This window comes from Halyomorpha halys, unplaced genomic scaffold, assembly GCF_000696795.3.
Source record: "Halyomorpha halys isolate HHAL.00 unplaced genomic scaffold, Hhal_1.1 Scaffold88.1, whole genome shotgun sequence".
NCBI classification, from domain to species: domain Eukaryota; kingdom Metazoa; phylum Arthropoda; class Insecta; order Hemiptera; family Pentatomidae; genus Halyomorpha; species Halyomorpha halys.
In genome coordinates this window covers 1548769-1570444 of record NW_027114863.1, presented here as the reverse complement: position 1 = coordinate 1570444, position 21676 = coordinate 1548769, and the positions used below count along the sequence as shown (strand labels likewise).

At 29.8% G+C, this 21676-nt stretch overlaps 1 protein-coding gene across 1 annotated transcript in view; it reads right to left on the bottom strand.

Annotated features, from left to right (window-relative positions):
• LOC106677124 (uncharacterized) overlaps positions 1–12116 on the bottom strand; it is a 112840-nt gene extending 100724 nt beyond the window's left edge. The window contains exon 1 of the mRNA XM_067051972.1: positions 12006–12116. Coding sequence (XP_066908073.1) covers positions 12006–12084 — 79 coding nt within the window. The 5' untranslated portion in view covers positions 12085–12116. The remainder of the gene's footprint in view (positions 1–12005) is intronic.
• Positions 12117–21676: the final 9560 nt, after the last annotated feature.

Below are 21676 nucleotides of genomic sequence, written 5' to 3'. Positions count from 1 at the left end.
TAAGGGTAAAAGAACTCCCTTTTTTCTCCTCTTGGGCTCTTGTACTAGTACCAGATCTTAGAGCTGCATTTTTACAATTAAATACATCTTAACATTATTTTCATACATCTCTTGGGAGAAAAAGTGTTAACTGTATTCAGGTTTAAATAGAAGACTAGTAAAAAATATTTCAATTATTTTTTTATTGTGCTAGAACAGGCTGTAAGATATTTCAAAATATGTCTCCGAGAAAAAAAAAAAGTGTTTTGGACAAAGAAAACCCTTAACTATAGATAGAAATTTGCGTTCAATTTTCAGTTTTCTAGTAGAAAAATCCAACATAGAATCATGGGCGTACCGAGTGAGTAGGAGGGTGTAACTGCCCCCTCCCTTTGGGGAAAATGTACAGATTGAAAAAAGATAGTAGTTAGGTAGGTGAACATAGGTGAATAAACAAGAAATAAAAGGAACACTGCACACACTCTACAAGGCAAAATTAAACAGGCACTGTTATCTACAATCCAAAGAGGTTGCCGCTGCAGTAGGTAGGAATTATCTCTGCTAACAATAACTTACTTTTTATTTTTATTTTTTTTCTTAAGTCGGCCCAAGACTCCCGTTGGAGTCCTACACTGCCCCTGTTGTTATATTATAAAAGAATGGAGCTGAGGATGTAAATTGTTATTATTAATTTTTATTATTTAATTTAATTTGTTATTATTTATTTAATTTTAAAAATCTAATTTGGATTCTGCTATAAATTTGCACAACGCCTGAATTGTAGCCCTATCTGGATCTGCCAGCCCTTGGAGAAAAGCAATAACTTACTTAAAGATTTTTATACTATTGTATTACATTTACAGAAATTTAATGGTGCATGATTTAAGGTTGTAAGAAGTAAAAAAATTAAGGTAATGAAGGAGGCAAAGGTGAGTTTGGAATTTATTTAATATATTTAGACAATGTAGTAAAAGTGGCCTGGACATAAAGTGAAATAAAATAAAAAGAAGAAAACTAAAACGTATCGATATGTGTGAACAATGTCCCGAAATTTGTCCTTTTAATGATTGGTCAAGAAAAATTTCAGAATAAGACAGCGAAACCACTGAATAGTAAGACTGTAGCATTGCACTGGACGAGTGTACCAGAGCATGAGGAGTCGTGGTATAAAGTACGTGCGAATAAACGAGAGAGAAACTGTATAATCGGATCACAAACCCAAAGTTGTTGGCAAAACTAAATATTTCTCAAACAAAGCCAATTTCGATAATGAATAATGTTTTCTCTTAGATAATTGTATATTTATATAATTATTTATACTAACCAGGAAACATAAAACTAGAAACATAAAAAATTTTATTTCTTTATATATATATATAAGGGGTATTCATGATGTGATAAATTAAAAATTGTTATAAGTGTAGGATTGTGAGCAGCCTTATTTAAAGTCATGTTATATGTTAAATACACAAGAGCTCCAAGCGGATTTTTTGAGTAACTTATTAAAACCTGCCTAAATTGAGTGAAAAGTAGAAGTGTGAAAGTTTAGCTAGTTAGTGCCTTGTTGATCTTCTAACTTGTAAGGAAGAGAATCAAGATGAGCTAATTGACAACTGTCACTACATTATTATTATTGTCATCCATTGCTTTATTAGTTTTAAAAACATACAAAACAATACTAACACAATCTACGAGCAATTATCAAAACGACAACAAACAAAATGGTGACGAGCTCAGCTGGTCTGTTGTATGACGCCATTCTCCATTTAGCAGACCTAGTAACAGACTCTGAACCATGTTAAATGTTGAATTGTTTTAATACGGTAAAAGAAGGAAATATTTTTCCATATAACGTAACTTTTTCCATTTAACATGTTAAACTAAAGATCATGAATATCCCTAAAAACTACAATAGACTGGGAGCCGAGGGTAAAAAATATGTCCATTCAAAAGAAACGATTTGATCGTACAGATCTAAAGTGTTTTCAACATTATATGGAAATATGAATGACTGCCATCATAGATAAGTAGCAACCTAATTTTATAAGTTAACGAACTCATCATATTTTGTAAAAAATTGTAAAATTAAAAAAAAAAATTCTGTTGCTATTTTCTGTTTGAAGATTATTGGATTTTATCTTTGAAACAATAACAGGAAATGGCGTTGAAAATTAGAGGTATACGCTTCTGGATGTTTATTTTATTCTAAAACTTCGTTCATTTTGACAAAGATTCGATATCTCTGGAACGAATAGATTTTTAAGTGTTTATTATTAAACATATAAATTTACACTAAGTAGTTTATTATGATTATCTACGTAATAGTAATAATGACCATGAAACTTACCAAAGTTAATTCACAAATTTTTGATTTTTGTTATTCAAAAACAAATTTTGGTAATGCATCTCTGGAAGTATTAAAAAGTACAAATGTCTACCAGCACTCAAATTGAAGCTAATTGTAACTAGAGGTAGCATGCATTTTGAAATGAATATTTTAGTGATAGTATTAGTTCCGAAGATCTATGCCGAAAATATTCCCAAAATATTGCTTTTTGCTGCACCTTATAGACAAAAATGTTATGAAGAATAATTATTGTTTAAAACTAATGAATTAAAATAATATTGAATGAGTTTTAAAGGATATAGAACGACTACTAATCTAGTGTTTCTCAACCACTGTGTGGTATTTTTAACTGTTAGAAAATCTTGTGTTTTTTTAAAATAAACATAATTCATTTTGAATTTAAATGCACGCTGATGACACATGTATACTGTCTGTAAACAACGACCCAACTAATGCATCACAAACTTCACAACTTCTATTGAAGAATGGTGTAAAAACTGGAGAATCAAAATAAATCCTGACAAATCCCATCAGACCACCTTTACTCTCCGTCGTAAACCTCTGCACACATGGAATTGAGCTCTGTGGCTCTACCAAACCATCAAATTCCTCCCGCATCCAATCCTTACAATCCAAAATCCTTGATGCTCCTTATTACGTTACTAATAAACTCATTCACAAAGACCTTAACATCCCATTCGTTGCAGAATTGGCCCAAAACAGATATACGTCTTTTCATTCCAAACTCCTTAACCATCCTAACCCATTAATTCTTAATCTTTCATTCTTAACAACCCCTGATAATCCTCCGAGGCGTCTGAAAAGAAGATGGCCACGGGACCTTCTAATTTAAATTAATGTTTGAAGTACCACCGATGGGTGGTTCCTTCCCAAGATTTTCAAGTGTATATGAACATACAACATATTTACTTATTGTATTATTTTGTAGAGTTGTAAATTACATTAAATAAATAAAAAAAAAAAGAATTTAAATCCGTTTTATATTTTTATGTACCTTTTGTTCTAATTAATATAATAATACTTTTATTTTAATAAAAATAACAAGAACAATGATTTAGTTTTTTATTCACTGGTTGCAAAGAAGAGGGTTGAAAATGATTATTATCTACAGTTTTAATTATTATACCCATTTGTCAAATCTAAGCTTTTTTTTTATTAAACGAAAAAAAATTTCAATACCTAGTTTTTAGTTTATTTTATAGTTAAATCGTTAAAAAAAAAAAAAGGAAAACTATTTCATAAATAGAGTTAAATTATTTACTTATTCTTAGTCTTAAAAAAAAAATTTAATTTTAATATTAAAATAAATAAAAATATATTTTGACTGTTAGGAATTCGTTTACGGTTTTAAAAACAAATATATTGATTATTTTGAATTTAAATGTGTTTTATATTTGTATCTACCTTCTGTTTTACTCTATACTATACATTACAACATATTTTGATCATGTTCTTCGAAATTATGAATAGATGGCAAATTCTGTTTTAAAAAATGGTTAGTTTTGGAAATTTATATTAGAAGTTATATAACTCACTGCATTAGTAGTAATGCAGTGAGTTATATAACAACACCTTTAGATACACTAGGCAATTCTAAAGGTGTTGTTATATAACTCACTGCATTATTTAAAATCATTATAATTCATGGGTGTCCTTAATAAAAATATAAGAAATAATCTTTTAATTGGAAATTGGTTATTTTTAATACGAATATTGAAAACAATACGAAAGTTCATCTTAAGAATACAATTGATATCCATAACCATAATGTGGAGTTATTGATCTGCCTTCTTAGGAACAGAAACTAACGCATCAAAGGCACGATTCTGTTTTTCTTATTCATTCCGACAGAGATAATATTAATTTAAAAAAAAATTGTTTCAATCTTTTTTAAATTATACTTGTCAGCAGGAGTCAAAAAGTATAAGTATGTCTCCTTGTTTGAAATAGGATATTTCAATTTTGGACAACATTAAAAAGTATGAGCTGGAATTTACACGTATGTGAGAAAATTGACAACAGTTAATTTAATTTTGAAGTTTATTTAAATAAGTATAATTTAAGTACTGATCTAAGTATGTACAGTGATACTTTTTTCAACTTATCATTAAATTAAAATATGTATATTTATTTTTCTCCAGGGTTGGTTTCTTTTCATGGTTTTATTTTTTTAATTCTGTTTGTATATATTTTAAGAGAGATTTTATTTACTTTTTTTTTTAGTTCTTTCATTTATTTTCATTCTTATTTTATTTAGTATGAATGTGATCATTCATCACTATTACCAATTGCTCACAATGGTGTGGCAGATTGTAATATCTATCAATTAAATAAAGTTTTTTTAAAAAAAGTATAATTTATTTATTTAATTTTTTTTGCCCATAGTGTTGGTGTTTTATTTTAATTAGTAGAAGAATAAGGCATGTATAACTTTTAATAAACACAATTATAAAAATAAGTATTTAGAAGTTGATTTGCATTTTTTTTTTTTTATTGCTTATTGGACATTATTTGAAATATGATACATTTATTACGAAAATATTTTTTAAACCTTTAAAATTGTTAGATTTTTTATTATTATTTTTTTTGCGAAAGTCATAAAAACGAATCCTAATGGCCAAGGTTTGCCAATAATTATGCACTTCTGTTTTTTTTAAGTTTAACAAAAAAGATCTATTGAATATTTTTTTTCAATATGATTCAGATACCTGATAGGTATTAGTTTTATATATATCCGTATTAGCGTTGATAAAAATGTTTACTTTGTATTTGTTAACTTATGGAAGGAGGTTATTTGGTCAGAATTGCGCTTGACCACCAGATTAAAAAAAAATTATTTACTTACTTTTTTTTAAAATTCGTTTTTATTTTAATTGTCTTTAGTGTCGAAGTTACTTTAGTTGGTTATTTTTTTCTTTTGCTTCTATATATTTTTTTTATGAAGATAGTATATTATTTAAATCGAAAAAACTATAATGTATGTATGCAGTATGCTATAATGGCATGAACAATGAAAAATAAACCATTCTTACATACCTTTTCTAGTATTAAAAAAGTATATAAAAATACATACAGTGTTCCATTATTTATTTTAAACACCCTAGCCTTTGTAAATTTGATTCGATTTTTGTGATAGCAGTGGTAAGTATTTTATTTTTTGAGGGTTTAGTTAATTTCCTAACCATCCTCTGGTTCTTCTCCAGCACACCTAACTCAAGAATTTCTACCGAAATAGGATAATCATTTTAATGGTTTCTGGTAGTAATTCAGATTTTAGGACGAACTCATTTTGGGCCCTTTTTTGATTTGACGAGTGTAGAAGGCGTAAATCACAAAACACAGTAACAAAAAACCCTTTTTTTACGATTTATTTCTCAAAGATTAAAAAAAAATATACCGATATCAATTTATCATAAAATTTGAATGCCTATCATAAGAGAGAAAAACTTAATTCAAAAGATAGTGCTGCCCAAATGTATTGGTTTGCTAAATACACAGAATAGGTTTGCCTAGTTAGACAATTTAAAAAAAAAATCTTATACTGTATAGGCATAGTACTAATATATAATAGTAATATATGTTTTTTTTTATTTTATTATTTTTGTTCTTTATTTTTTTGTAATCTTTACTTTTATTCCTTATTATTCTTCATTTTATTTCCTACTATTCACCAATACATCTAATTATATCTTCTCCCTTAATCCAATACATTTTTTTGTATTTCCTTCCTTTCCTTTTTTCCCTATTTAACAATCATAGAATAAAATTAAAATATAATATATAAATAATAAATAATCTCCTTGAATGTTCTAGAGTTAGTTGCGCTGTAGAAGGTTAAAAAAGTTAACAATAAACTCAAAAGACAGCCCACATCCCACTGTTATGATCCAGTGAAATCAAATAAAAATTTTAAAGTTTAGGCAGGTGAACATGTTTCTATAAACATGTTCACCTGCCTAAACTTATATCCCTAATATCCCTATGGATATTAAATGTTTCTGTAACAAAGGAATTGTATACTTAAACAATAACACGTTTCATATGTAAAAGCAAATTAAGAGCATGTTACATATAGTAAAAGAATAATAACATGGTCTAGGAAGGCATTTTAGGAAGTTTGATTATATTATTTTTTTTTAATGGTTGAGGTGAAAAACTTCCAAATAGAATATAACCTATTCTATATTTTTCTTGTATAACGTTCCAGGACAATTGTCCCACACTCATGCACAATCCTAAAAGTTATTCTTACCAACAATTTTAATTTATGTTATATATGCATATTTAAAATTCTTGTAATAATATTTACCACATATTTTCAATTTCGCTATTGAAATCATATCATGTACATAATCATAGTTTAAAACTGTTTTACACTACATTATTTAATTTAATGTCATTCGCTATTGGTGCATTCATATTATCATCTCTCTGTAGCACAAACCAATGCTCTATATTAGACATTACCTCTTTGGACATATCAACATGCCCAACATGCTATTTTATTACCTCACTATTGATATGTCCAATTTTAATCTACTGTGTAATTTAAGTTATAATTTATGTTTTTTTTATGATTGGGCCATTTTATTCTCACATATTTTTCCTGATTTATTAGTGAACATCAAATAAAAATTGTAGAGTTTAAGCATGCCTCCTATATGTACGTGCCGAATACCCAGTAAAATCATTACAGGAGGGTATGAAAAAAAAAAAAATGTAGAGTTTAGAGAGGTGATTATGTTGATTGGGCAATTAAATTTTTCTGTAACAAAGGGATTTATTTAAACAAAAACACGGTCTATATGTCAGAGCATGTTACATATAGTCAAAGAATAATAGCATGGTTTTTATTGTGTTCTCCAGCATAATTAATTTATAATATTGTTTTAAAATTGAATTTTGTAAATAACAGAACTCGAAATTAGCAATTAACATGACGGAATGATTTCGTAGATATATGGCTACTATTTGTCTAGCACTAGAGAATTACAGAGATTGGAATTCGAATTTCGGCTTACCATAATTTCAATGGAAAATCTCATTGATATCTATAAAAAAATTTGTTACCATTAAAAAAACTTTTAAAAATTATGATTATAAATTTTCTGTAGAAAAATTTTTGTATTAAAGATAAAAAATACTTTATATATTTTTTTTATTATCTTGTTAATGACTGGTAGTTTACTTATAATAATAATAAAGGCTTAACGAACCCGAAGGTTCGATGTCGATACCACCAAGCACCCCCTGCAGACTCCTTCCAGTGATACCCCTCCAAACCCAATTCCACTAAATCAGTTTTAACGCAATCCTCCCATCTACGTTTCAGTCTACCCCTCGGACGTTTACCCATCGGTTCAGTGTTTATTAATATTTTAGGGATCCGCTCGTTACTTAGCCCTACAACCTTACATGCCCATCTTACACACCGCAATGCTATAGCTGGAATTATATTTACCGGGTGTAAATATGTCCCTTAATTCTCCCGTTAATTCATCCTTTTTCGGTCCGAATATTATGAGTAATACTTTATTTTCGAAAACCTTAAGACGCTGTTCATCCCTTAGTGCAAGAAGCCACGCCTCACATCCATAAAGAACAGTGGGCAGAATAATGGTTTTGTAAATTCTAATTTTTAAAGTTTTTCGATAGAAGGCCCGAACTAAGTAGTTTCGAAATTGAAAAATAACAAGCCAATTTCCCGCCTTCAACCTAGCTTTTATTTCATCATCATTTTCGTTTTTTCTAGTTACTGTAGAACCTAAATACTTAAACCTATTTACCTGTTCAAACGTATTTCCTAGTTTATTTATTAATAAAGATAATAGGTTTATTTTAACTGTGTTAAACTGACTTGGGCATAATAGCCTGCGAAGTTTTATAAACCAATGTGAGGCTGCGATTCTAAAATTAAAGTATGCAAATTATAATTAATAATATTTTTGATACCGTTACTAACAAGTTATAATTAAATCCATTATTTTATCAGATTGTCTTTGATGATGGCCAGGTCGGCCAAAACGTTGGACATGTTAGTTTTAAGAAAATAAGTTGAGACTTTTTTGGATAATTTTTGTTATTATTAACAAAAAACTTTAAAAAATGTGGAATCTATCAGGTCCTAATATAACTACCATTAGAAAATTAATCTATGAATGCTGGTGCTAAGCGCTTTTTAAATTTAAATTTGTTTATAATTGATATTGGTATATGAATGTCTTACTTCACAGTAGTGCTAAGTACATGAAAACTAGGTTAACTAAAAATATAATTAAAGGTTCTCTCTTTTTGGAAAATTACTATTTTTAAATTAATGTTTCTAAAAGTGATAATCTTTAATTTTATCTTTCGTAAAGTTAGGTTCCAAGTAACTTAGTAACCTACCAATACTGTCAAGTAAGCCATCGATGTGGTAATTGGTCATTGATATATTGATTATTATTATTATCATTATTTTGTTAATAATGAATAAATCAAAAATATATGATAATTTTGTACTATAATAAAATGCTATATAAAAGTATGAGTGTATTTAAGTGCGAGAGCCAAGTTTTAAAATTCAATTAACATCCAAAAATATTGTTGGGATTTATTGAATTTTTATTTTAAATAAGAAAATAAAGCTGAACTTTAAATAAGAAAGCTATAACTTTATATACATTTAAATTTTATAAAATACTTAAGAACTGATCTTTCACACAAGAATAGTTTTAAACATCATCTAAAGTTATATTTTTTACTTTTATTGTAATAAAAAATAAGGAATAGAAAAGAATTATTTTTTATTTCGTTTAGACGACCCTCTTTTCGTGGCTCCCTATGCTATGACAACATGCAATAGATTGACAAACCCCTCTGATAAAAGGAGACAACAGGCAAGAATTCGGAGTTAGAAAATCACCCTAAAAACTCATATAATTTAAGCTTAAATAGTTCAAATTATTTTTTTAAAAATAATTTGAAACCAATTCTTGGCAAAGAAACATAGGTTATATATACTATTATATTATTTATTACTTAAATTACCTAAATATCTAATGAACTCACGTTTGATCTAAAATCGATAGTTGAATTCTAACAGGTAGCACCACTGTTTTGACAAGAAACTCTAGTTTTAATGTCAAAATATTAAGTTAATTTTAATAGATATTCAAGGGAACATTCCTAGATGGACAGGTAAAGTAAAATTCACAAGAGTTTTAATTATGTTTCGCATTATTTCTAATTTAAAAAAATATTATTATTGTTGTTTCTATTTGTTATTACAAAAATTAACCCTAAACTGACCACCTAAACTCTGAACTGAATAAGGAAATAGTAAAACATACTCATAGGAATCTTTAGACACAAATAAACATTTTAATTTTCAAACAATAAATTGTTTGAAGACTGTTTTACAACGTATTTAAACTAACGTATAAACAATAAATAGTTTAAAATAGACATAATGTAAAAATCACACACGAGATAACGAAACCTTCCACAGAATGCTAATTTATGTTAACTGATTATGATCTCACGATCTTATGTATTTATTTGAATATACTAATTGAATATTAGTCAATAAGATACATTAAGTAGATCAGAGAATCAATAAAAAAAAAGAATATGTAACTCAGACACTTATGAATTAATAAATCTAGAAATATTAAATATAAACATAAGGACAAAATATTTGTAAAAATTATTTTAATTTTAAAATTCTACATTAAGTATGTTAAAAATATTTTTAAATTGTTTACATAATTATAGAAAAATAAAATACGCCCAAAGAAGTTTATTTTATAAATATAATTAAACCTTTTACTCACAATGAGTCCTGTAAAAAATATAAACAAAAAAAAAAAGGCAAATACCTGGTTTTCAGTTTATTTTGGAGGTAAATAAATTAAAAAAATTCATTAAAGAAATTCATTATTTTTTTTTCAAATACTGTTTATTTGAACTGAAATAAAACGAAAGAATGATTTTGTTTTTATTCACTGGTTTCCAAGAAATTTACTATGATCTATAGTTTTAATTATTACACTCATTTGCCAAATCTAACTTTTTATTTTGATTAATTATTAATATTTGTTGTAATTACTGAGTAATTGGAGAGATAACGAAACTTTTCACAAAATGCTGATTTATTTTGACTGAGTATCTTCTCAAGATCTTATTAGTCAATAAGATACATTAAATGCATTCAATAATAACAAAAATATATATGTAACTCAGTCCGTTATGAGTTAGTTAATAAATCTAGAAATATTAAATATAAACATTAGGATAAAATATTTATAATATTTTTTTTTAATTCTAAAATTCTACATCACATATGTTATAAATATTGAAAAATTATTTACATAATTATAAAAATTAAAGTTTTCAATCACAATTAGTTGTTTAAAAAAGTCTTATATGTAGTTGTCGGTTTATTTTATACTTGAATTGTTTAAAAAAAATCGTTAAAAAATTAAATAATTTTATATTTTTTTTTTTAATATTGTTTATTTGAAACATAATGACAAGCAAAAATGATTTAGTTTTTTATTCAAAGGTAGCCAAATAGAGGGTTCAAAATTATTATTGTCTACAGTTCTAATTATTATAATTATTTGCCAAATATAACTTTTTATTTTGATTAATTAATAATATTGGTTGTCATTGGTAAAAGAATGATTAGAGATATTAATATAAAATATAATAAAATCTGTAAAATATTACTTGAAAACTAAGTTCATACGTACGTAAGGAGCATGAATCGCACGTTATCAACTAAGTACATAAGGTTTTAACATTATATTTTATACATGCATTTTATTTTACTCTCGGAGATAAAATGAAAATTTCCCTATTTATAGAGGAAGCTGTTTAAACAATTTTTTTTGTCAATGTTTTTTTTTGGCATAAATACATAAGGAACAATATTTACGATATTATTTTGGGATACCTCACTTACAATTAAATTTGTCATAATTACTCTGTTTTACATTTTGGTAAAACTAATCGGAGGAAAAAAAACATTATTAAATTAAAATAAAATACATTAATATATTTACAATTTAATATCTACATTAATATATGTGTAGTTCCTTTGTGTTTATATCTACGGGTTGTAGTTTTAATGTAATTTCCTATTTCGGTGATTAAAGAATTTGATGTGTTGTGACAAGACTGGAAGAAATTATGTGTCAGTTTATATATGTAATTCTGTACGGTGTATATATTTAATTCAGTGTGTATTTTAGATATATATGTAACATGGATAGTAGTTTGAAGAGATATTTCCCTCCGAATAAGAGGGAATCAGTATTTTTTTTAAACTTTTTGATTTCCCTCACAATAGGTCTAGTATATTGTTAAGAATAAAGTAAAAAGAGTTCTGCACCTCTGAGGTATAGAATCACATATCCTTTAGTTTATAGCACTGTTTTAAGTTGATGTTTCCTTAAAAAAAAAAAAAAAAAGGAGGTACTTATTTATTTTTAAAGTATGCTATTCCGCTTACAATTGGTCTGGGTGATATCTACCTCTGGATACGCCAAAAACAGGAAAAAAAAGTTTTGATTCTGCGACTTAAGATGATACCCGGAGCGGTTTTTACCCGGTGCATTTCTTATAAAGAAGCCGGTCGACATTATATGCTCTAGATATATTACTTGTATGTTACCTATGTCAGTGGAATATCCTGACTGCTGCGCCAGACAGACAGACACAAGGAGAGCGAAGAGGAACGGTGTTGTGGCCATTGCGGCCCGCTGAAGACTAACACTCCGGTACCACGTCCCCTCCACCTCTGCTGTCTGCTGGAGGCCTAGCATCTCATGGCTACTCTTCATAGTTTTAACAATTATATTTATAATACAACTAACAATAAACATAACTATTATTATAAAATCACCAATAATTATACGTTTTCGTTAATGGCATTTTTAATAAAATTGAGAGTCATATAATCACATAACAGCTTCTAGTACAAGAGCCGAAGAGAAGAAAAAAGGCAGTTATTTCACACCGATTTTTGAATATTTTAATGAAATATAATATGATTAGTAGTCAAAATTGATGTCTTCCAAGTATAGTTAAGTGATTTGAAACAAAATATGTTTTAAAATATTTTAAAAAATTATATTTTCATTTGGAGCATTATCTCATTTATCTCTTAGACAGGTTATTTCAAGTAAATCACAACAGCGCTTATTCATCCCTGTTTCCTCAGTCTGCTGGTTTACCTCAGGGTAGTATCCTTGGTCCTATCCTTTTTACAGTTTTTACAGCTGACATCCCAACCCGTCCTAACACTATTCTCACCACGTATGCCGATGACACATCCCTATTGTCAGTGAATAATGATCCTTCCATTGTATCCCAATATCTCCAATCCCACATCACCACCCTTTAAGAATGGTGCCAAAACTGGAGGATTAAAATAAATTCCAATAAATCCCACCAAATCACATTTACCCTTCGTCGTAAACCTTCGTCTTCCCCCACAGTATCTTTTAATAATACCCCACTTATTCCTGTTGAACAGATCCGTTACTTAGGACTAAATCTGGAAACTGCTCGTCGATTCCGACTATTACAACATTTACTAGACAAACGGTCCAAACTTCCAATCCATTACAAAAGACTGATCTACATGACTGTTATAAGGCCTATTTGGACATACGGAGTTGAGCTATGGGGCTCCACTAAACCATCTAACTCCTCTCGAATCCAATCCTTACAGTCCAAAATCCTTCGTAAAATCCTTAATGCTCCTTACTAGTGTCACAAATCAAATCATCCATCAGGACCTCAATGTTCCCAATGTTGCCGATTTGCCCAAAAAACAGATACCAATCCTTCCATAATAGACTTCCCAACCACACAAACGAACTCGTTTCTAAACTGGCTTCTCCTTCACTAACTAATAATCCTCCTAGGCGTCTGAAAAGAAAACGGCCTCGAGATCTCCTTTAGAAATGTTTTTGGAGTTCTATCAATGGATAGATTCTCCACATGTTTGTATCTTGTCATAATATTACTTACAGCAAATTTACTTGATGTGTATATATGTATACAGTTGTAAATAACAATAAATAAATTATTTAAAAAAAAAAATTGGAGCTTCATATCGTTAAAACTAGAACACTAGGAAACAAACTAAAACATCATTTAAAGTAGAATAAATTTATTAAAATACGAGCCCTAACAGAGCTTTTTACGCAAAATGGTTACCAGAATACAGTATTTTTAAAGCAACATTTCATAAAAAATATACTGAAAAATAAGTAGTCAGTGGATTTACTGATGGAAACCTTTATCCCAGAACTATGAGACGTACAGAAGTCTATTAGCACTCAAATTAAAGCTAGTTTAATGTTTCATAGTAGTTTATGACGTTTATCTTCGTAGGAGTACTATTTGTGATATTTTCTTAAATCAATTCACTAAATTTTTATTTTGGACAAAATTTCTGATTTATTAAAAACTATATCTCAGTAAACATTGAACGTACAGATGCCTGCCACAACTCAAATTAAAGACAGATTAATGCACTATAAAGTAGTTTATAACATTTATCTTTTTAGGGATAGTAGTTTTTATGATATTTGCATATGAATATGCATTATTAACGCTCTTACCAAGGAATGAGAAAATTTACTAAATTACTAAGTCTACTCATAGTAAAAATATGAATTGGAAGATTATTGATTGACCGTGTGTATAGATGAATGGAATATGGTCCGGGTGCCGTAAAAAAAAACTCAAATAGTAGATAATTATACTATTTTATTGAGCCAACGTTTAAAAAAAAAGATACAAACACTATAGTTACAAAAAAGAAAAAACGACAGAATGCATACCTGTTTTGACGGCAGTCAAAAACAAAGTGACGGTTTGTATTGAGAGGAGTGGGGATGGCAGTTATGCCTCAACAACGAAAATAATTTGTAAAGTAAACATAGTAAAAAAGTATTTAAATTAGGTGAACAATAAATGGTAATATACATAATTACAGGTATGCATTCTGTCTCATCATTTGATTTGTATTTTTTTTTTCTTTTTTCATCTCTTTATCTGTACTTTCTTTAATATTTCTTCCCTTATGTATCTGTTACTATTACCCTTTTCATTTACTATTTACAACCTTTAATTTTTCCTATTATATCTTACTTTTCATTTTATACCCTTGTTATTTTACACTTATGTTTTTTCTTTTTTTCCTTTTTGTAACTATAGTGTTTGTATCTTTTTTTTTAAACGTTGGCTCAATAAAATAGTATAATTATCTACTATTTGAGTTTTTTTTTTCTTGACCACATCCGGACCATATTCCATTCATCTATACACACGGTCAATCAATAATCTTCCAATTCATATTTTTACTATGAGTAGACTTGTAAATTTTCTCATTCCTTGGTAAGAGCGTTAATACTAATGGCTTAGGACAAATACATGCTAATCATATTAGCTTTAGTATGGGTCTAAGTAGGTTAAATAGTACTGCAACATATTACGAGTCTAGTAATTGTACTATTGGTTAGTAACTTTGCTGGCGGTCCTTTCTTCTTGGATGTATTTTTACAGTCCTTATTTACAGACTTTCTCTTAATGCTGATTATCGTTACGTTGTTTGTTTCCTATTTAACACTATTCGCAACATCTTTGTTCAAGTCGTATCCTTTCAAAAATAATTCCTGCAACGTGGGGCGAAACGTTGGCTCAATAAAATAGTATAATTATCTACTATTTGAGTTTTTTTTTTACCGCACCCGGACCATATTCCATTCATTTAAAAATATGAATGGGTTATCTCAATGAGTTTATATGAATAAATGGGTACATATCCAAGATAATGGAAACAAAGAAATAATAATATCGAAATAAAAAATATTTATACCTTTTTGTAATGAATCATGAAGGTACCTCTTTAATTTCATTTTTGAAGGAATATAGAAGGGTTATTCATGGTCTTTAGTTTAGCTTGTCAAAGCGTGTTAAATGAAAAAACTAATCTTAAATGGAGAAATATTTCCTCCATTTACTATGTTAAAACGAAATAACATATAACATGGTTGGAAAGTGTTACTAGGACTATTAAATAGAGAATGACGTCACGCAACAGACCAGCTGAGCTCGTCACCATTTTGTTTGTAGTTGTTTTAGGTTAGTTGTTACTCTTAGTTTAAGTTTTGATTTTGTTAGTATTGTTTATAACAAATAAAGCAATGGGTGGCAATACTAATAATGTAATTACAGTTGTTCAGTCCAAATCTCTGCCATATTAGGTTTTGAGGGAAATAAGATGGTGGGGGGAGGTCAATTAATTGGGTGAAAGACCTAATCATCTACCAATGTCAGCGCCATCTATTGACACAAATACAGAAGTACTACCTAGAACCGGCACCACCTATGGAGAAAAGAGTCAACAAGAGCTAATCCCTGACTTGTTAGAACCTGAAGAATCTCCAGGAACATCTGGCCGGTGGTCACTCAGTTACTATCCCTTGACTAGAGAAGAAGGAAGCTGAGTGCGGCACTAGGGCACTAGGACACACACGGAGGCCGGCACTAAAGAACCCGATCACACATCAGGTGATCCATCCCATATGGGGCTCACACGTAAGAAACTATCTCTTCTTCTAATACGAAGTAGTTACCATCTCATCAACCGTAGCGGAGGACTGTGATCTGGCATGATCGCCTGAGGGCTATGCATTGCGACTACAGGAAATTTTGGAAGCTCACCAAGGCAGCAACCAAGAAGACCTCGGCCGTTCGCCTGCATGACAGGGACCGCCTATCAGCGGTATATTGAAGCGCGTACTGGGGCTTTGCTTTCAATTCGAACCATGGCCCGTGAGAACAACTATATGTTGTCTGAAAATCTGAAGGCCATCCAAAAAGCTGAAGGCCATCTTGAGACGATGTCATGGGAATAGGGCCCCTGACACTGATGGTGTACAGATCGTCATGCTAAACGACCAAGAAAGGGAATCGCTTAGCTCACCAACCTGTAAAATTCGTGCTTGAGGTTGAGATACTCCCCCGATAAATGAAAACGTGCCATCCTGTTTCCACTCCTCAAGCCGAAGAAGACGGGATTTGACGCCGACCATTACAGACCCATATGTCAGCTGTCCCATCTCGCTAAGGTATACAAAAAGCTCATCCTGAATTACCTCCGGGAATTCTGTGATGAACACACCGTTATCCCTTACGAGCAGACTGGCTTTCAGGCTCACATGAGCACAGAACACGATTTGATGTATTACCAGAATGAAGTGAACTCCAGCTTCAATCGGAACCATGCTACGGCCATGATCTCCACAGATTGTACAAAGGATGCGATTCTGTGTCTCATTTTATGTCGTAAGCTCTCATAGACCTCGAATATCCGGAACAACTTTACGGTTTCATAGCATCGTTCCTCGACAAAAGGACCATCTCTGTGAGCTTTCCCGCTCCGTTCCACTGACATGCGGAGTGCCACAGAAGGCAGTTCTATCGCCAGTGCTGTTCTCTATACCGCTGATGTGGTTGGTGAGAATTACGAACTAGCTACAGTCGCCTCCTATGCCGCCGACATCGCCATCTAAAGCAGCAGTATGAACCCCAAACATGCACTGGAGCGGGCTGGAGCAGTCTGCAGGGAGATTGCACAAAAAACAAAACAATAAATATAAGAAGATGGTCAGGGTTGCGGTCAAAGTTTTAAACTATTTGTTCTTTGACCACAACCCTGACCATCTTCTTATATTTAAATATTTACGGTCAACTATATGTACTTATATAAAGAAAAACAATGTTTGTGGAATAGTTTTTGCATTGAAAATATGTGGTTTGTAAGTTAATAATCATTTAATAAATGTTGTAACTGTTATGATATTAACTTAATATTTATTTTTTATGATATAAGACATTGAAAATATTTATCGATTATTTATTGATTATTTATTCTAACACAAATCTGTTAAGAAATCATTAATTAAATTACTGTAATTTAAATACAGGTATTTTTTTGGAATATATTATAAAAAATTTTAGATATCATGAACTATGAACATAAATATCTTTCGTGACTATGTTCATATAGTTGTTATATGTTTAATTATATCTCGTATTTAGCGTCAAACAAACTCAGAATTCTGTAATGATGACTATTTAATATAAATATTAAAATGTGAAGCTAATAATCATATTAATTAAAAGAAAACTTGAGAAGAACTTTTTGCCGCAGGAGAAAACGCGTGTTATAAAACAGTTGGCAGAAGATGGTTCTCGAACTGAGGGACGCTTAGAGATCCCAACTCATGCGAATCGTGACTCAAGATATAGTCCAGTCAAAAATTAATGAGCACGAGATATCTTCGCCTTCACAGTAAAGAAGATAGTTTAATTAAAATAACAAGTTTGATAATTTGAAGAAAAATCTAATAGGTATATATATTTTTACTTCACTAATTGGAGTAAGATGGTCGCGGGTACGGTCAGAAAAAACTAACAAAAAAAAAACCATAAATAAACAAAAAATTATTTATCATGCCGACGTTTCGACCCGAGTTTCAGGTCTTCATCAGGGCTATAGAACAAAAGAGATAACAACGATCATTCAGAGAAACATAAAATAGAAAAGAAATAGTATACTAACAAATTTGAAATTATACAAAATATTGAGTTGATTAATACAGAATAGTTTATTGATAACCATGGAATTATACAGTGGCAGATTGATAACAGTGAAAGATGAAATATAATATAAAATGGGTAAGTGTTATCATTTACTTCACTTTATGTCATATTGTTCATTTTGTAGATTCAAATTGTTTTTCAGTTTTTTTAGACACTACTTACATATATTATATTATACAAATTTTTTTACCTACATAATATTATGAGGAGAAGATGGTTGGAGGTGCGGTCAAAATGAAACACAAATAATTTAATGTAAACTATTTAATTGTGCCAACGTTTCGGCTAGAGTTTCTAGCCTTCTTCAGAGCTAAGAACAGAACAAGATAACAACCACAATAAGAATATAAAATAAATAATAAAATATAAACAGAATGACATAAAATGAATAATTTTACAGAATAGAATTAATAAAATGAAGTTATGAGAGAAGTGGGAAATAAAATATATACATAGGTAATTGAAAAAGTGGGTAAAATAACATAATTAAGGAAATGAAATAAAAATGAAGTTATATAATGCAAAGAAGTATGAACATATTAGTTATTAATAATTTAAAATTTGAAATATGGAAAGAAAAAGAAAATTGAGTGAAAGAAAATATATGTAACCATAATAATCTGTAAAATTATTCATTTTATGTCATTCTGTTTATATTTTCTTTTTTATTTCCTATACTTATTGTGTTCTTGTTCTGTTCTGTTCTTAGCCCTGAAGAAGGGTAGAGACTCTAGCCTAAACGTTGGCACAATTAAATAGGTTATATTAACTTATTTGTGTTTCATTTTGACCGCACCCCCAACCATCTTCTCCTCGTACGTTATCCACGGTCAACTATCTCTCATAATTACATAATATTATATTTTCTATAATTCCAAAAATAAACTGTTTTGAATAATTCCAAATTTGTTAGTATACTATTTCTTTTCAGTTTTATGTTTCTCTGAATGGTTTTTATTTCTTTTGTTCTATAGCCCTAATGAAGACCAGAAACTCAGATCGAAACGTTGGCATAAATAAATAATTTCATGTTTATTTATGCTTTTTTTTCCTGACCGCACCTCCCCCCCCCCCCGACCATCTTCTCTAATTAGTAATCTACGGTCAACAATGTACACCTCATTTTTGCTTAGCGGTCGTACTAAATTTCGAATTCAAGTTTTCGACGGAAATACATGTTTTGTCTGAAAATAGTCTCGCAAAATGATCCGTCTGTCTGTGTGTGTGAACAGACTTGCTCAAAAACAAAACGTCGAGCGAAACTAAAATATTTAGTGTGAGTATAATCCTGATATGTGACAACTTTTTCGATAAAATCGAATGACTTCATAGAAATGGTTTTTCGTGTTTTTTCGATATATTTAAAAGTGACTCTATTTTAATTAATCTTGTTCAAAATAGTAGTTTTAGTAGTTTTTGTTTCTTTTTAGCCCTGGTGAAGATCTAAAAAGTGGGAACAAACATAGGCAAATAAATAGTAGTGAACTATTTTTCGTTTTCATTTACCGCAATCCCTACAATCTTCTTCATAATTTAAAATAATACGGTCAATTATTCAAATATATATATAAATAAATTTTAAAAAGTCTTATTAAATTTAAGACTAAATATTATTTTAAAATATAACAAAACCTTCATTAAATCGACTAAACCTTTCAGCAGTGCCTTAAAGATTAACTATTTAATGAATAAATTTCAGCTTAGCCATTGTATAGAAGTTCAAACAGAGCCCAAAGTAATTGTTGTCAATTAACCGTCTAAAGTTAATTTAGTCTAAAGTTAAACAAGATTTGAAGCAATGTTTTTTTACGCTGAAAATTTACAATTTTAAAATGGATTTAATTATTGAATCTGAAGGCTTTGGGAAATTCATAAATTAACTAAAACACAAATATTTATCTGTTGACAGTTCTAAAACAATACTAACCGAACACAAACTTGTGGATGCAGTACAAAGGGCCCTTGAATTTGTGCCCACTCACTCAACAGATCGGCCACAAATTCAGACCAACTTCTCTCATCCAATCCAAATAACTCATCCAAACACTTACGTATGGGTGAATTCTCCGTAGTTTGGCAAACGTGTAAAAGCACTTTAATAAATTTTATAAAGAAACCACATGCGACAGTTAGGATGAAGCCGTTGTCTTAGTAACGGATTGGGGGGAAATATACTCTACTATTATGGAAATGGCGGGAACTGAATTCCTTCCTTTCCCAGAGTAAGCTAGATTATTTATTATGGAGGCAGCACGTGTCTTGTAAACGGGAACATTTAATATGTAGGTTACATTGTGTACGTAGTCGTTTAGTTGATACGTTCAACGGTACTCCTGGCAGTCGTAGAGGAATATTTTCAGTTCACACATTAGAGCTGACGTCGACGCACGCCCTGGTTTAGATTGTGAACTCTAATACTTGAGCGTTGTTTAAATAAATGCGAAAGGTTCTGAGGAAACCTGAATAAGTTCAATATAAGTTCATAAGTCCATAAGTTCACTTTGACTTCCGTCAAAACAGCCCTGGCGAAGCCCTGCAACGTGGGGTGAAACGTTGGCTCAAATAAAAATGGTACAACAATTTACTATTTGACCGCACCCAGACCAAATACCATTTATAAGCTCAATATGTATGAAAATAATTTTCTTGTCAATCAAAATTTAATTTTAAAATATCTAGTGATTTTTTTTGTAACCATTTAGTCTACCATAGTTACCAATTAGGCTGGATATAGGTTTCATAGTCCAATTCAAGATATTTCTTATTCAGGTCGAAACGTCGGCACAAATAAATAATCTTTTATCTTTGTATATCATTGCTGACAACACCCCCAGCCATCTTCTCCTCATATTAGTAGTTTATCTTATTATTAAATTATTCAGCTCTCTTTCAAATAAGGATCTGGGGGGTTCCTGGAGATCTAGGTATAATTTCTGAATTATTAGAATAACTAATTATAAGCAGAAGGGTTTCCAAGGGAACCTGCTCAAAATTCATTAAAAATATCTTTGAAAGATACAAAGTCCAATACTCTTCATGTTCTTCTTGTTACATTGACAACTCAAGTGTATTAAACAAACTCGCGATGGTTTGTCCTAAAAACGTGTTTTTTTCAGGGTAGCTTGTACGAACAGTATGAGAGCCTGAAAAAAAAGGCAGTTATTTGGCCCCAATTTTTTATTACTTTAATTAAAACTATGTATAATTACTAGTCAAAATTGATGATTCTGCCAAGTATACTAGTTAGGAGGTATACAAAATGGTGGATTTTTCAAAACGTTATAAGAAAATTGTTTCTTCTTTCGGAGCTCCATAAATTTAAATTTATCAACAATACTAAAAAAAACCTTATAGAACGTTATTTAAAGAAAAGCAGATTTGCTGAAATATGAGCCCTAATAGGGCTATTTACGTTCGATAGTTCTCAAGATATAGTTTTTAAAAAGCAAAATTTCTTAAAAATCTACTGAAAGATTAGTAGTTAGTTAATTTATTTTGAGAAATCTATATCTCAGGAACTATGTGACGTACAGATATCTATTAGCACTCAAATTAAAGCTAGTTTAATGGACTATAAAGAAGTTTATGAAGTATTCATAGGAGTAGTAATTTTCATGATATTCGACAAAATGTTGATTTCTAGGTGTCCGGACAATCATT